The following is a 17,341-nucleotide window of genomic DNA, read 5'->3' as shown; positions in this document are numbered from 1 at the left end:
TAGTATCCTGGGAATGCTGAGCATTCCACATGGTCCAACATTATTGTTTTTATCTTGTGCTGAGCAGTTGATTTTCTCTGTATTCATCTTTCCTTCTGTAAGCAGTACTTGGCTCCTGTGGAAAGTGGCAGCTTCAAAGTGATTTTTTTTTTGGAACCTTCGGCAAAATAAAATAAAGAACGTATAGTAAAACCCCTGGTTATCTGGCACCTCTGGGGATTGGTAGATGCCAGATAAGTGAATTATCTGGTTGCTTGAGATTGCGTGATTGGCAAACTGTCAGCGAGGTGCACCAATTTTCATGTTTTTTACCTATTTATTTTCCACAATTTTTTTACCTGTTGCTTGAATTCTGATTAACAGGGTTTTTACTGTATTTATAAAATGCACTAAAATTTCCTATGATGGTCATATTCAAAAATAAGTGCTGAACCAAAGAATAATGTGTTAGGGAATTTGATGAAAAAAATTGGTTAAGGATATTATAGAATCTTCTTACTGCATAAATAAGCCAGGTGAGGAGCAATCTACTTTCAGATCCCCCTATTCCAATGTACACAGAAATATCAGATCAAGATCTCAATGACACCTTGGATAGACGTGTGAATTTAAGAATTAAGGCTCTTGGACTCTGATTTCATGGAAAGAATATGATCATGCGTTGTTCTGTAAATTGAAATCTTTGCCTTTAGGTTAAACTTTCAGGATCACATCTAACCCCACAGTGCTATGCTTTTATAACCTACGTTCAGGTATGTAACCATTCTTTTTTTTAATTTATTTGTGGTTATGATTTTCTGCCAATTCTGATATATTTAAGTTGCAGAGGTTCTCATTACTGTATGTTACATAGTAACTGCAAATGTCATATATACTCCAGATTACCCAAAGTTGAAAAGCTTTCCATTACTTGTGAAGGTTGGCTCTAGTCCCAAGGGTAGATTGTTGGAAGTGGGATATAACATTGGAGCAAGAAAGATTGAGTAGAGCATACATTAACCAGGTTGTGGACATGAGAAGAAGGCTAGGGGCTTAATTTGTGCTCATTTCTGGTCTTGCAAGATACATGCACATATATGTAAGGGCCATTGAATAGGAACAATCGGTATGAACATGGACTGACATTTCCTTTGGCCCCAAAAAACTAATTTTTGTAGTTATCTGTCAATCAGCAGTTATTCTTTATTGGTACATCAAGTTATTTATTTGAACTAATGAAGATTGTTTAACCAAGTGAATCCAACGAAGGTATCCCACCCGTTCAGAGTACCTGGCTGAGTATCAAATGTCTGTGCTGACTAACTTGCCAATGTATTCATGGATATCTTCAATATATCACTCCAGCAGGGCATGGTACCTACTTGTTTGAAAAGGGCATGAATCATAGCCAAGAAGAGTGTGGTAACCTGTCTATCGACCATGGCACTTACATCAACAGTGATGAAGTGTTTTGAACGGCTGGTATTGAAGCATATCAGCTCCTGTCTGAGTGGAGTCATCGATCTGTTCCAATTCACTTATCACCAAAATTACAAATCATTCTTAAAAACCAAACACAATCTGCTGGAGGAACTCAGCCACGTCGTTGAAAGACACAAAATTTTCAACAGGTCGAAGATTGACACTGCTTGACATACTGAGTTCCTCCAGCAGGATGTATTTAGCTTCAGATGCCAGAATCTACAGATTGCTGTGTGCTTCCAGTCATAGTTTAAAATCCATTTCATTTGTCCAGCTCGTGCAAGTGTGTGAATATCTCATTAGATATTAAAGTACAGAAGCGGAAGGGACTCAATGGGTCTGGCAGGGACAAGGGAGAGAGTCAACGTTTGAGATGAGGACCTTTTTTAAACATTTTTCAAAAGGGATCCAATCAAGACTTTGGCCATTTTGCTCCATGTGCACTGCCTGATCTGCTGAGTCCCCCCCAATTTAAATATTAATTTTCATGGTAACAGGTCCTTTTCCTGCCCATGAGCTGTGCTTCCACCCCCCCCTCCCCCCAATACACCAATTAACCTACAATCCCTGGTATATTTCAAACAGTGGGAGGAAACCAGAACCCGCAGGGAAACTCCACGCAGACACAGGGAGAGCGTGCAAACTCCTTACATACAGCACCGGATTCTAACCCAGGACGCTGGCATTGTGTGGCATCCCGCTAACTGTGCTGCTTCTCATTGTTTTGTGAATATCTCTTGACTGTTTTGGAGCAGATTAGTGTTGGAAACAAATCTTTGACCATTTTAACTTTTGTTTCCTGAATAGAATATCCAGAATGAATCAATGAACTTTGGAGGAGGTGCAGAAAAGAAAAAGGACAAAAAGAGGGAAATGGCAGCCATTACTGCAGCAACGGTAAAACAATATCTGCAAAATCTTCACTTCAGATCAGAACATTTTGTTTCGTGTAAATGAGGAATGTCATTCATTGTCTTGGTTCATCCATCCATCCCTAATCAATGGGTCTTAAATAGCACTTGACTCCTTTCTCCCCACCTATCAAAGATTCCTTTCATGAGTTTACTTGTGTGTGGTGAAGATGAATTTTCGTCGAGAATAATCTTTTACTAGCCTGTGGCCTTCATTTTTATTTAGACATATAATTTGTTTGTATAAATATTTTGTATTATGTGAGTTGCTCAATTAATAAGGATAATGTTTATATTTTCCAAGGTTGGAAATAGAATTAAATTCAAATGTTCTTTGTTGCCTTCATGCTGTAACTATCATTTATGAAGTTACAGTAAAACCTCTAGTATCTGGGACCTACAGGGATTTGTAGATGCCAGATATGCAAATTTTCTGGTTCCTTGAGACTCTCTTACAATGCCTAATACACCAGCATTAAGAATAAATACAAAAAGACCATGCAAAATGTAAAGTAATTTGGAAAAAAAATCAATATTGTAGTCTTTAATTGTGTAAAGTTCACTTTAGGTAATTTCCGTAACTTACAAAATTTAAATTCGAACCCCAGTCGCTGGCGCTGCAATGCTATGCTAACTGTACTGCAATCATAATTAACCCCTTCCCCCAAGTTTACAGATAAAGTCTTTCTTATACACTTAATAATATTCTAATAAAGATAAAGATTCTTATTGGGGAGACACTTTGGGAGAGTCGCCCCAGTGGCATCGGTTGGCTCATGACCAGGGCGACTCACAACCAAGGTGCTCAGCTAGCTGAGTTTTGCTCCCATTGTGTGTTGCTTTGTATATTGTTTACTTTTATAATTTTAAACTTTTATTTCCTTTTTTTGAATTCCAGATAATAGGGATTTTTTTCTGTAATTCAGAAATTGCTAACGCCATGGGGACGTGCCTGAATATTAAAAGTTCATGTTGTGATCAGGACTCTGCTTTCATTGACCTGTTGCTCTTAACCTCTTAGGATAACCAGCTTTTATTTTATTCTATTTCCAGGCTCGAGTACTGCGAGAAACCAAGCCTATACCCAACCTAATATTTGCCATTGAGCAATACGAGAAGTTCCTTATCCACCTGACCAAGAAATCAAAGGTAGAGAGATGGTGTCTTACTGCATTTGGTGAAGTGCTGTTGATTTATGATCTGACTTTGTTTAAATGATCAGAAAAAAAATTAATTTAAAGAGATACCAGGCAAAGGAAATTAAATCAAGTTGTTAATTATTGTCATCTGATTGTACAAGTACAATTTGATGAAAGAGTTCTCCGTTCCTAGGTGCAAAACATGCAGTCACACAACCAGATAAGTATTCATCTACACCAATATATAAATATTGTTTCATGAATATGAGAGTCTCGGAGGGTCAGTGTGAGCATTTCCTTTGGTCGTTCTCACTGCCCGAGGGAAGAAACTGTATCTCAGGCTGGTGGTGCTGGCTTGGATCCTCCTGGATCTCCTTCCCAACGGGGAGATTTTGTGCACCCTTGTCAGGCAACGATCCCGGTAAATCACGTTGATGGGAGGAGACTCTTGATCCTCTCCTTTACCTCCCAGAGAAAATGGCCATTTTTTACTCTATGACAACTCCTTGCAACTCAGGAAAATGCTAGAAGCCCTTCTTCACAATGACTCCTTTCAGAAACCCATTGTCTAGTTACATTCTAAATGTCTATATGAATAAAATTTCCATATTTAATATCACATTCCAGTAAACTGCAGTTATGAGTATTTTGTTTTTATTTAAAATTCTATAGCCCCCAACTTTGAACCACAAGTGGATGAAGATCCACAAATTAAAAATCTAAAAGATAGATTTGGTGTGAATCACTAGGCCCTACAATTAATTAAATGTCCAAACTGCTCTTTCAGGAAGTTTATTTGAAGGAAATTTGATCTCAATCCATGTACTGTCTCAGGCTAATGTTGGTTGGCAGCATCTGGTAGAAATGGGCACCATAATCGAATCATTACCCAGCATATCAATGAGAGAGCGGTTCGTTTATATAAATCGATAAGCCAAGCAGATTCTTCTTTTTTTCTGTCAGCCAAACTATGAGCCTTTTATTTTGCTTCTTTGTGATTGAACCACACATTCTACTAAGAGTAGAAGGTACTTCCCTTCCTTGTAGGTGAACTTAATGCAGTACATGAAACTCAGCACCTCCCGAGATTTCCGGATTAATGCAGCCACATTGAATGCAGCACTCCAACAACAGGAAGAAGGGGATATTCAGGATTGTGAGAATGATGCAGCTGATCAGGTAAAAATTTTGTTCTCGCGTTAAAGTCCGTTTAGACACCTGACTTTATCAGTTCGATATTTCTGTCATTTGTCAAAGGTTTTTTATAAGCTTGAGTAACATCAAAATTTTCATTGGACAACTGCATTAAAATAGTAGCCAGATCTCCAATAATTAATTTTTGAATCATAATGTACTGTCCTACTAAGATCACCTGCAAATTGGAGGAACAATAATTGATTTTCCATAAGGGCACTCTGATTCCATTTCCACGGGTGCTAACTGACCAGCTGCATTAATATCCAGCATTTGGACTGGAAGATGTTCATGAAATTTCCCTTGAACAGTTTTGAACATATAACAGCAACCAGAATAGTTATTGTGATTGTAGACAAAGAAAAGTTATTTTTCTAGCTTAAGCAGTCAATATTGGGTCAGGTATTTCACTCGGGAGGAATGGAAAAGACTGAACTTCCATGCTTTGATAAAACGTGCAAGTTGATTCCCCTTTGATTAGTGAAAGGGGATGAGGACGGAGCTCACACTTATAGTGAGAAATGTGCCAAGTACCAGGAGCCTTTAAATACACCCCATTATTACTACTACCCAGTGGTTCCAATCCCTGACCCATGACTAATCACTGGGAAATAATCACGTTGATTTGCCAAGTGGTTGTTCGTAGCTCATACTGATACAATTATAGTAATTATGGCACAGGAAAGAAAGGAGACAGCATTACTGAAATTCTGTGTTCAATGAACCACGTATATTTAAACAGCGGTTTCCATATTGTGCACTTAATACAGTAGAACTTTTTACTTTACTTTTCTTATTTAGTCAACTACCACTGTGGATGAAAACAGAGAACCAAAAAAGAAAAGAAAGAAATGAATTAAAGCAATGGTGAACAATTTGTCCAGTAAATGAGCATATTATTAAGATTTGCACCCATCACAGGATCTAAACCATTCAAAACATGATCACCTCCCTTCAGTTTTCATTCTGATTTTCAAAAGCTGTTTCGAAGTAATTGTGGGTGAACTGTTGTCACTGTCTTGAAGTTATCATTTGTAATCCAAAAGATTTCTTGTTGAGTGCTCATTTTCTTTTGTTAAAGCGAACCATTTGTTTTTTCAATGATTTGGTAAATATCTAATGCTTCTCCTGCAGAAAGAAATACATTATATAAAGTATGAAATTTTTGAAAAAGTTATTAAAAATGGAACAAAATATAGATTTGCTCTTTTCCAAATTATTGAAAAGCCTATAATGAGCGTCTAATGTGGATAAAGCGGATTTATGGTCATCAACTGTCAATCGCAGTACTGACTGGTTGGTTGAAATTGCTTCACAGAACCAAAATCTTTTTTTTTTAAAAGTTAAGCACAAGCAGGACGAAGCTCTTTACTGTGGAAACGTGCTTTCTACTGTGAAAAATGCTCCGTGTATTAGCAACCTAATTCACTCAACCGGTTGTTTTGCTTCCCTATGCATGGGATTCATTCTAAGTACCCCCATTAGTGAAAAACATTATGGACATGCAGCCTTAAGCCTGGCTGCTGCTTCCCTTGATACAGAGGGGTGAAATATGCCAACACTGGGCACAGTAAATACTCAAGAGCCATTTTATATGATGAAATGGATGGGCAGAGGATAAGGGACCTCCTTACTGAATCATTCTGTGCAGTTTGATACAAACAAAGTTTACTTTATAGTCCTCAGCAGAAACCTTGTCTGAGATTCCCTTCTCTACTTCAAATACCCACTGTAGCACTCTAGCTTTAAGTGGTTTAATATATTAGAAAGAATCATCATCTATCCTGGGAACCCAGGGGGTAAGATTATGATTGGACTTGGATATAGTCAGCTTGACAAAAGCTCTGCTTATGTGGAGGCAAGGCAATTTTAAATGGGCTGTTTGCCAGGATTCAGAACTTCATGTAAGATTCAGTTTTTCACAGATGGTGCCAAAAAAGCCAGATGTAGATTTTGTAAGGTTCAAATGATAATAACTAAAGTGCTGCCACTTAATCTTTTAAAGCCACGCGTAAAAACTAATAATTAATTAACATCTGGTACTGCGTGGCTCTCGCAAGCCCCTCTTTCAATTCTTTTATGTACTGAAGACTGGAGGAACTGCAGCCCTCCTGCAGAGGAGCCCATTTGTTTTTTTTAATACGTGGATGTACATCATATTCAACCAGAGTTGAAGAGATGAAAGTATTCAATTTAAATACTCAAATTAGCAACATAGATGCAAAGTGAAATGTTGATGAGCTGCTCTAACCACTGAAAGCTCAAAAAATACAATTTAAGTCTATAGCTCATTTCCACATTCTTAGAGTTTTCCCCTCCCATTTGATACCCAGATCTTCCCACCAGAACAATCCTGTTCTCTCCTTGTCTACTTCCCTAGTAAATTATTCCACGTCACAATTATCCATCGGCTCAAAAAGGCCATTTCACATCTTTCTATAACCAGTTTCTAAATTGATACCATCATCAGCCATGGTCCCACCACAATGGAAGATTGGAACATTATTCCGCAGTTAACATTTTGCCCAATCAATTTTGCAAAGTGCTTTTACTTTTTTTTTCAATACAATCTTTGCAATAATTAATACATAAAGAAGCAGGAAGTGGTGAGTCAACCCAATATCATAAATTTCAATTAAAAGCTAATAATTTCAACTAATATCTTGAGTTTGACTTTTTTCTCCATTCCCGTAGATTTGCTTCAAATTTCCAGGATCCAATCCTCCTCATCTCAAACTATTCTTTTTTTTAAATTTTTTTTTTCACACCATAAACCACATTAACCATGATACATACTTTTTCCTTTTCAAATATATACAGTGCCATTTTCTCCCCCCCCCTCCCTCCTCCCATCCCACCCTCCCTACCTCCCCCCTCCCGTCCATTTAAAGTACAAAATCTAGGATACATTAAACCAGTCAAACAATGTTGTCATTCAATAAAAATAAGCAAGAAATTCCACTGAGTCAATTCTTTTCATTTCCTTCTCCTTTCGTTAATTTAGGTAGTGAATGTCCATCTCAAACTATTCAAACTGATTTTAATCCAAGAGATTGTTTTCTCACTATACAACCAATACTGCTGTCAACCATACCTTGTGGGATCCCATATCGTCTCTGTAATCCAGCAATATTAGATGGCGTCTGGCAATCCATTGTCACCTCTTTCCTCAGGCAATGATCAATATCCACTGCACTAAAGAATGCGACAGACTGTGGTAGGTCATGCATCTCAAGTTTGTAGGCAAACATGCAGCTTGAAATGAGGGAAAAAAAAAGTGGTTCACTATTAAAATAAGTCACTTTATAATGTTCCATTAACTGCTTTTTAGTTTTTTTTTAAATTGCTTCTTGTCAAAACAGTAAAATTATTTTCTCTACTCAAACCTCCCAATTTTGGTTCTCCGGGCTTGAAAATGGTCATTCTTGAAGTGCTGTGACAAAGGTAAAATTATTTGCTGCTTTTCACATTGAGTGTTGGAGAGGGATTGGAGAATGATGCCAGGAATGAAAGAGTTAGCATATGAGGAGCAATTGTCGGTTCTTGTCAATTGTCGGTACTAGTTGGAGTTCAGAAGATTGAGGGGGGGACCTTGGAGGCATTTCCAGTGCTGAAAGGCCTGGGTAGAATAGATTTGGCAAGGATTGGGGAGTCTAGGACAAGAGGGCACAACTTCAAGATAAAATCGTGTCAATTTAAAACAGATGTGGAAATTTTCTTTAGTCAAAGGGTCACGAGCCAGTGAAATTTGTTGCCACTGGCGGCTTTGGAAGCAAGGTAGTTGGGTGTATTTAAGAAAGAGATGGTCAGGTATTTGATTAATCAGGGCATCAAGGGTTATGGGGAGAAGGCCAGGAGTGGGAGGATGGATCTGCTCATGACTAGAATGGCAGAGTAGATTTGATGGGCTGACTTCTGCTCCTATATCTTGAGAGGAAATTAACACGCAAATCCAACAAATCTTAATCCTTGCAATTACATCCACAAATAGCTATTAAGCAGGCAGTCAAGGGATTGCGATCAGAAGCACCTCAAACACAAAATCAAGGATGAAGTTGCAGCCAGTTTAACGGTGGATTGCATATTGGCCCGATATCAAACAGCTGGAAATAAGAAACATCTTACCGTGTTAGAAGGTTAGTAATCTGCAATGCTAGTGCAGCTCGATATCTATCTTCACTGTTTACTAAGTAACGGACCTCATCGTGAATACTGATGCAGAATCTACCATCAATACTGAATTCCTCAAACAGCCACTTCATGGACACTAACATCAGATGCAAGTAATCCACAGCTGAACTCTGCACCACCCAATTCACACGACTGGTCATGAACTGTGGAGGAGAAGGACTGTTTTAGTAATCAGTAGTAGTTCCATATGTATGTCAAGAGTAAGAAATAAATATTATTGTTTTGTCTTCCTCTTGTACCGATACTTTAGTCAGCCAGAGTACAAATGATTAGGTACGGCGAAAACAGCAATCAATACAGACGCACTTCAAGGCTGTGTGCCTTGCCTGCTGCTCTACTCACTCTACACCCATGACTATGTGACCAGGCACAATTCAAATGGCATCTACAAATTTGCTGATGTCATCACAGAAGGCAATGAGGAGGTGTACTGGAGTGAGATAGCTACAACTTTTGTCAACCAGTCACCTCTTTGTCCAGTGCCCTACAGCACTTGGTGTTCCCAGGCATTCTCCCTTCCAAGTACTGACCAGGCCTGAGCCTGCTTAGCTTAGCAATGTCACACCTTGCACTCAACGTAGCAAAATCAAGAAATTGATTGTGGACTCCAGGAGGAGGATGTCGGGAGAACACGCCCCAGTCCTCATCAAGGGAGCTGCAGTAGAGAAGGTCAAGAACTTCAAATTCCTGGGTGTCAACATCTCTGAAGATCTATCCTGGGGACTCCATGTCGATGCAATCATGTAGAAGGCTGGCCAGCTTCATGGGCTTGAAGAGAGTTGGGGCACCAGTCTTCATTCCATTAAGGACCTCTACAAGAGGTAGTGTCTCAAGAAAGCAGCCTCTATCCTCAAAGACCCTCACCACTCAGGAAGGTGGTACAGGAGCCTAAAGATCAACACCCAACGCTACTTAAACAACTTCCCCTCTGGCCATCAGATTTCTAAATGGGCAATGACCCACAGACACTACCTCACTTTTCCATTAAACAATTAATTGTGTTAAACTGTTCATGACAGTAGATTATGTATGAAATGCATCTCTCAGTAGCGTAATTTATATGGGACTATCCTCCACTTATCCTTGGATGAATAACTTTATTTAGACCTTGCAGAATAAAGTGACTATTTGCCAAAGGTCATTCACTCATCAATTCATTTGGCTGAAATGACCAAAAAAAAAATTGGTTTTTCCTTTAGTATAACAACCAGATTTTGTGAGCATGAGTTTAAAAAGATTGAATTTTAATAAAACTCACAATGAAATATGTTTGCTGACTCTCATCCCAGTAGGTGGAGCCCTTTACTGGCCAAATGGTTAGCAATGTAACAACGGTCTTTATCTTTTTATCTTTTTAAAGTACCCTTCTATTTTCTCAGAATCTTCTGAAGTATTTAAGATGGGCATCAGACTAGAGAGATTAAACTGATGTTACAGCATGAGAAAGGGATTCATTTACCTAACAGAATAGTCAAAAACTAGGAAGGCTTAAATGGCAAAATTAGAGATTTTCAACTAACTGCTCAAAAACAGTGGTAAATGTAGAAATCCACGTCAAGTTTAAAGTATCTTGATGCACACTTTTTGTGGTGTGTAGACTATGGACCTTGACATTGGAATCAGGCTGGATAGCATTTACTGTATATGACTGCCACACATACACTGGGACCAGGGCCTCCAAGATCAGTTTTTTTTTAAAACTTGTTTAACCAATGCATATTTTCAATTTTTTTTGTGCATTTTACAAAGAAAATCCATCAATGCCTGAAATGGGGCAAGTCCACAGTAGCATCAAGGATGCAATGTGGGAAACACGAGTTCTGGATGATACATTTGGTGATCCTCAGTTTAGAACATATACAGGCCTTTCAACCCACAATGTGGTACCAAAACAAAAAATTAAACCCTACCTCATAATCCTCTATTTTTCTTTCATCCATGGGCTTGTTTAAGAGTCTCTTTAATGCCGCTATTGTTCCAACTCCACCACCACCCCTGACAATGCATTCCAGCCACCCACAACTCTCTGTAAAATAACAACCCTGATGTCTCCCCTAAACCTTCACTAACCCTAACCCTTCACTAACCTTAACCCTTAACCTCTAACCCTAACCCTAACCGCACATTAGGCCTGGGAAAAAGATACTGGCTGTCCACCTTATCTTTGCCTCTCATAATCGTGTAGACCTCTCATCCTTCTTCCCTCCAAAGAGGGAAGTCCCAGCTTTGCTAACCTTGCCTCATAAGATAGATTTTCTAATCCAGGCAACATCCTGGTAAATCTCCTCTGCACCCTCTCCATAGCTTCCACATCCTTCCAAAATGAGGTGACATCCCATAGGCCTTCTTAACTGTCCTGTCAATCAGGAGAGATGTATGGATTTGGACCCCAAGATCCCTCTGTTCATCTGCACTCTTAAGTAACCCGACCATTAACCCTCCACTCAATCTTCTGGTTTGTCCTTCCAAAGTGCATCATCTCACACTTAGCCGGATTGAACTCCATATCACTTTTCTGCCCAACTCTGCATCTTGTCTGTCTCATTGTAACCTACGACAACCATCAGCAACATCTCCAACCTTCATACCATCTGCAAACTGACTGACCCATCCCTTTACTTCTTCGTCCAGGTCATTTATAAAAATCACAAAGACCCAGGACAATCCATGTGAATCTCCACTGGTTATTGACCTCCAGGAAGAATACTTCCCATCCACCACTACTCTACTTTCTATAGGCAAGCCAATTCTGAATCCACACAGCCAAGTTTCCACTGATCCCGTGCCTCATGACCTTCTGAACTAGTCTCCCATGGGGGATCTTGTCAAATGTCTTAATAAAATCCATACTCATCACATCTGCAGCCTTACCTTCATCAATTTTTTTTGTTACTTCATCAAAAAACTCAATTAAGTTCTTGAGGCATGACATCCCATCACAAAGTCATGCTGACTATCCCTGAGAAGATGATGCTTCTCAAAATGCTCATAAATCCAGTCCTTAAGAATCCTCTCCAATAGCTTGCCCGCGACTGATGCATGACTCACTGGTCTATAATTCCCAGGATTCTCCCCATTACCTTTTTTTTTTAAAACAAGCAGACCACATTTGCCATTCTCCAATCCTCTGGCACCTTCCCAGCGACTAAGGAGGACACAAAGATCAATGCCAAAGCCCCAGTCATCTTTTCCCTTAGCAACCTGGGGTATATTATTGTCCAGGGCCTAGAACTCATGAATCCTAATGTTTTTAAGAAGATTCAGCATTTCCTTTTTCTTAATCTCAACATGGTCCTGACATACAAGCTTGTCCTGACCTTTTCTCAGATGAATACTGAAGCAAAGTATTAATTTAGGACCTCCTCTTCCTCATGTATCCTTAAGTGGCCCTCTACCTTCACTCTCGTCATCCTGTTCTTCTCGCAGGCATAGAACACCTTAGTATTTTCCTTAATCCTACTTGCCAAGGCCTTCTCGTGCCTCCCTACTAACTCTCCTGTCCTTTCTTTAGTTCCTTCCTGCTACCATACAAGACTTATGAGCCTTTCCTTTTTTTTGCTTCCTAAATCTAATGTCTACCTGTACTTCCTTCTTCCTTACCTGTTTTGTCGACCAGATTACTTTTCCAACCATCTTTTCCCTGTCTCGGTCAGATAAACCTATCCAGAACTGTGCTTACCACGATCATCTGTTCTCGGCATACTCCCCTTAGTTCCTGCCTCATCCCATCATAATTCGCCCTTTCCCAATTAAATACCATTTTGTCTGCATTTAACCTTGTCCATAGCTTCAACTCAGGAGTTGTGGTCACTGTTACCTGACCAGCTTCATTACCCAGTACTAGATCCAGTACAGCCCCTATTCTAATCAGCTGGTCCACATACTGTCAGGAGTCCTTCTTGGACACACCTAACAAATTCTGTCCCATCTATCCCTCTTGCAGTAAAGAGGTGCCAGTCAATATTGGGAAGTTGCAGTCTCCCATAACAACAACCCTATAATTTCTGCACCATTCCCAAATCTGCCTGCTAATCTAATCCTTGATGTCCCGAGGGCAGTTTTGGGGCCCTATTACCCTACTCCCCCAATACAGTGGTTGCTCTCTATTTCTGACTTCTACCCACATCGATTCAGTAATCACAGCATCCTCCCTTTCTGTCCTATCCCTGACCAGTAATGTCATTCTCCCCCCCTTTTATCTCCATCCTATCCCTTTTAAAACATTTAAAGCCCCATATGTGTATCAACTAATGCTGCCCTTGCATCAGCCAAGTTCTCTCTAATAGCCACAAAATCATAATCCCACGTACTGATCCATGCACTAAGTTCATCTCTATTCCTTGCATTGAAATACACATTTCAAACCCTCCGACCGACCCTCCCTGTCTCCTTCCTCATAAACCCACAACACATTGCTTCAACTTTTCCACTTTCTTCCCTGCTCTCACATTCTGGTTCCCATCCCCGAGCCAAACTAGTTTAAACCCTCCCCATCAGCTCTAGCAAACCTGCCCACCAGGATATTGGTCCCTCTCCATTTGAGGTGCAGCCCGGCTTTTTGTACAGGTCAGACCTTCCCCAGAAAAGATCCGGATGATCCACAAATCTGGACCCCTGCCCCCGCACCAACTCTTCAGCCACATATTCAATCTGCCACAACTTCCTATTCCTACCCCCAGTGGCACGTGGCACAGGCAGTAATCCCAAGATTATCATCCTTGAGGTCCTGTTTTTTTACTTTCCTTCCCAACTCCCTATATTCCCTCTTCAGCACCTCATCCATTGGTACTAAGGTGGACCCCAATGTCTGGACGCTCACCCTTCTCAGAGCGCTGTGGTCTTAATCTGGCTTTAAAGTGTGGAGAATGAACAAAATATATGCCATTTCAAAGCCAAGATTTAGACATCATTCCTTAAAATCTTTGGGAGTGTAAACGAGATTAAAAAGGTGAACAATACCTCATGACCTACTGCCCCTGGTTCGAGAGCTCTACTGATGCAGCAGTCCAATACTGGAGTGCGGGGACAGGGTGAGGTGGCAATACATTCCAATTTGTTGAACATTTCAGACTCTGTGCCTCCACTCCAGACTCGCTGTTTCACAACATGCCACTTGGCACCATTAGACCTACACAGTTAAAGTAAAAAAAGCATTTTAGATGATAGAATAAAAAGAATGTTATTCAGTCTCATAAATGGACTTCGTTGGTTTTGCCCTTATTTTTGATGGTCATTCAGGATCTGAAGTCACATATACACCAACCGTTAGCGACTTTCTCCACCCCCCCACCCCCCAATAGACATTATGCATTGAAGTTTTCTACAACAATCTCAGCATGGTTTCATTAAATTCCAGGATGCTATTTTCATTAGTTAAGCTTAAATTCTCCATCTATTTTGGAGAGACTTGTTTCTCTGGATCAATGGTCCAGAACTCTGCTTGGATACAGCAACTCAAATATTAGTATTAGTTGTGAATGGTCACTTTTTGACACCCTTCATCTATTCTTCAGCAAATGTACTCTACGGAATGGAGGACTTGGACACTTTTGTTTCCTGGTACCACTTTATTTACACACAAGCTTGGGGGGATGTCCATCACCCCTCAGAGAGGATCAAGAACCTCCCCATACATACAATTTCATAGCCCGCTGCAATCTGACTTGGCCAATCAAAAAAAGTGACAAGCATTGCCCCGTCAGCATTTCATGTCACACTATTCATCTGTAAATTGCATCATGCTCCCCTTTCCTCAGGGATTGTTCTTGCACGTCACCCGATTTGGGGTAACTCCAGGCTGATAGATATTTACTGGCTCGGCTGGGTTATTTTAGCTGAGTTAGGAATTTCAAAGCATACAGACCTTCTTGCAGCCTCCCTTTGAATTTTCTTTGCATCTTCACTGGAGACTGTTCCATTTTCTGCCCTTTCCACAGAGATACCAATTTTCTTCACAAGCCACTCCCCATCTTCTGACAGCACACACCTGGTTTAAGCAGAAATAGTCAATGTAACTCAAGTTGGCGAATTGCAGTTAAGGGCTCTCACCCAGGCTGTGGGCGACTTGCAGTCAAAGGACGCTCACAGGCTGCGGGCTGCTGGAGAATGGCTTGTGGGAACTGGGATTCGAGAGAGTTCAGAGGGCTCCCGAAGAGCCTCGGGTGCTGAAGACTTCCTGATTGCGTTGGAAGTTTGGATCTGGAGTTCAGGTGGTCGATGGATCGAGCAGGTCTCTGTGTCAGCTGCAAAGGTTGCGGGAGCACTGGAGGCAAATCCTCGGACACTCAGAAGCAACTCTCTTGCTTCTCTTTCTCTTACTCAAAGGGGCGCTGGACAATACTAGTGGCAACTCTTTGTTTACCTTAAGGCAGATGGAAGGAAATTTAACGTAATATTACATTTTCTGTTACTACCATGGCAATAGAAGAATCTTGAATCTTATTCACTCCTGTTTAAATTTGATTTTAAAGTAAGTTGTAACAATGCCACAATAACTTGACCATGAGGCTCCTCCTCATTTTTTTTTTTAAACAGAACCCTGAACCCTTCATCATTAGCTTATATTAGAGAAAAATAATAAAACTTGAAATGCTATTTGTCGATGAGAACTTCAGTATATTATCCCTCAACTAACATCAAAACTATGTGAGTGAGCTACAGAGATCAAATTGGTTGCTGGACCTATAACTATAACCACACCAAGTGCTTAAATCTGGACAAACCATTGACATTCCACATCAGAGAGGCAGCATTTCAAAGTTATTTTATTTTTATGAAACAGAATATCTGATATTACATGGTTTTCTTGTCTGCCGCAAGGAAGACAAAGATTCGCTATCAGCAAAAACTGCCCAGCGCCCCTTTCAGCCAGAGAAAGAGATGCCCCAGAGTCACTGCGTGTCTCCAGCACTCCAGCCTTCAGTCTGAACCTTCAGCAACCAGAGCTCCAGATGCACACCTCTGACCCAACCAAGAAGCCACCAGCGCCATCGCATCCTGATTCTGAAACCTGGTACCCCTTCAGCCAGTCTCCAGCAGTCCGCAGCCCATGTGAGTTGTTTAACTGCAGTCGCCAGCAGGCCTGCATGGGTTGAGTTACCATCAGCCTGTGTGTTCTTCAGCCTCAGAGTAACTATCTTGGATTCTCCTCAAATGGGGGAGTGGAGGGGTCTCAGTTTTCTGGTGCCCCATGTCAGTCCTCTGCTTCCCAGGAGTCTGAAACCTCTCATGGCCACTGCTGATCATAGGTGCCAACATCTTGACCCAGACCCTGCAGATGCAGCATTTCGAAATAAACCACCGTCAGCTCCTTTAAAGCCTGGACAGAGCCAACAGCATTCGGACTGGGCGGATGGACCCAGCGGGGGAGTGCTGCGTCTCTGCTCCCAACTCTCCACAGGTCCACACCAGCACTGTTACAGCAGTACCACCTTTTTCATGTAGCAAGAAGCCAGAAAAAGCAAGTGCCTGAGAGAGAGATCAAGTAAAATAAATGACAGAGTTGAGAAAATAAATGGTGGAAAAAATGCACACTTTATCACATATTAATTATGAAATAGAATTATGGATCCATCTCTTAGCAGAGGGGGAAGCAAGGATCACAGTGGAAGATGTTACGAGCACAGAGGACCCATAAACCCAGCAGCAATAGATATTCACCAAGACAAATGGTTACTTAAGCAAAGTTGCTTTTAATTATCTTTAAACATGAAAACAGAATCACTGTTTAACTTATCACTATTGACTTAACTAACCTAACAACCCCCTTCTAATTCTAAGCGCTCGTGTATGTAATGTGTGTGTAAGTTCAGAAAAATTCTTTGGTTCCCAGTCCAATCTCACTTCTCATTCCTCCAAGTTCACGGGTTGCAGGCAATTTTTAGACTGTGCACAGAATTTAACATTGATAAAGTTCACCAGGCTTTGGTGCTTGAAAGGTAAATGGTTATCACTCAGGAAGGTTCTTCTCTGTTTTCAGAGATTGATTTGTGGTTCCAGGACATCCACAACTAATTCCTTTTTAATCAGCCATTCCAGTGTCTTGCTGACAAACCACTTGCCCCTTCAGGGTTCTCCAGATCATCACCTCTTTCTTTCTTTGAACACCACAGAGTTCCTTTTTGTTTCTCTTATTCCAAGTGAAACATTGGACAGCCAGTCCTCTCCTCTTTCGTGAACCACAAAGGCTTTGACCAGGCTGAAATAAGAACCAGTCTTCCAAATGGGGTTTTCCACAAGCTTGCCAGCTTCTCCTGCTCCAGTCCCAGCTGCTGTTGGTGATTGTATCACAGTAGAACTGATCTGTATGTGTCTCTCTCTCACATACACACAGAGAAAGCCTGTTTGACTCTCTCTGCTTACAAAACCACATGACCCTCTTAGAACAGCTCCAGACAATATAACCATATAACCATTTACGGAGCGGAAACAGGCCATGTTGGCCTT

General features: G+C 40.7%; 2 protein-coding genes across 5 annotated transcripts in view; one reads left to right on the top strand and one right to left on the bottom strand.

Moving 5' to 3' along the window:
* The window catches only part of fanci (FA complementation group I), a 101,865-nt gene that overhangs the window by 71,747 nt on the left and 12,777 nt on the right, over nt 1-17,341 (top strand). For 2 of the 3 annotated variants that reach the window (XM_069911197.1, XM_069911198.1), the window contains exons 34-37: nt 693-752; nt 2,269-2,358; nt 3,426-3,521; nt 4,559-4,690. In XM_069911197.1, coding sequence (XP_069767298.1) covers nt 693-752; nt 2,269-2,358; nt 3,426-3,521; nt 4,559-4,690 — 378 coding nt within the window. Of the gene's footprint in view, nt 1-692; nt 753-2,268; nt 2,359-3,425; nt 3,522-4,558; nt 4,691-5,506; nt 5,868-17,341 lie in introns of those variants that run through there. The other variant, XM_069911199.1, reaches the window with a different exon arrangement.
* Nucleotides 5,414-17,341, bottom strand: part of polg (polymerase (DNA directed), gamma) — a 47,981-nt gene continuing 36,053 nt past the window's right edge. Inside the window, exons 19-23 of one of the 2 annotated variants that reach the window (XM_069911201.1) lie at nt 14,760-14,882; nt 13,856-14,024; nt 8,831-9,039; nt 7,800-7,960; nt 5,414-5,833 (exon numbers count right to left, since the gene is read on the bottom strand). In XM_069911201.1, the coding sequence (XP_069767302.1) occupies nt 5,781-5,833; nt 7,800-7,960; nt 8,831-9,039; nt 13,856-14,024; nt 14,760-14,882 (715 nt within the window). In that variant the 3' untranslated portion in view covers nt 5,414-5,780. The remainder of the gene's footprint in view (nt 5,834-7,799; nt 7,961-8,830; nt 9,040-13,855; nt 14,025-14,759; nt 14,883-17,341) is intronic. The other variant, XM_069911202.1, reaches the window with a different exon arrangement.

This window comes from Narcine bancroftii, chromosome 14 (genome assembly GCF_036971445.1).
Source record: "Narcine bancroftii isolate sNarBan1 chromosome 14, sNarBan1.hap1, whole genome shotgun sequence".
Taxonomy (NCBI): Eukaryota; Metazoa; Chordata; class Chondrichthyes; order Torpediniformes; family Narcinidae; genus Narcine; species Narcine bancroftii.
The sequence above is the reverse complement of the archived record's forward strand: the minus strand, read 5'-3'. Positions and strand labels throughout refer to the sequence as shown.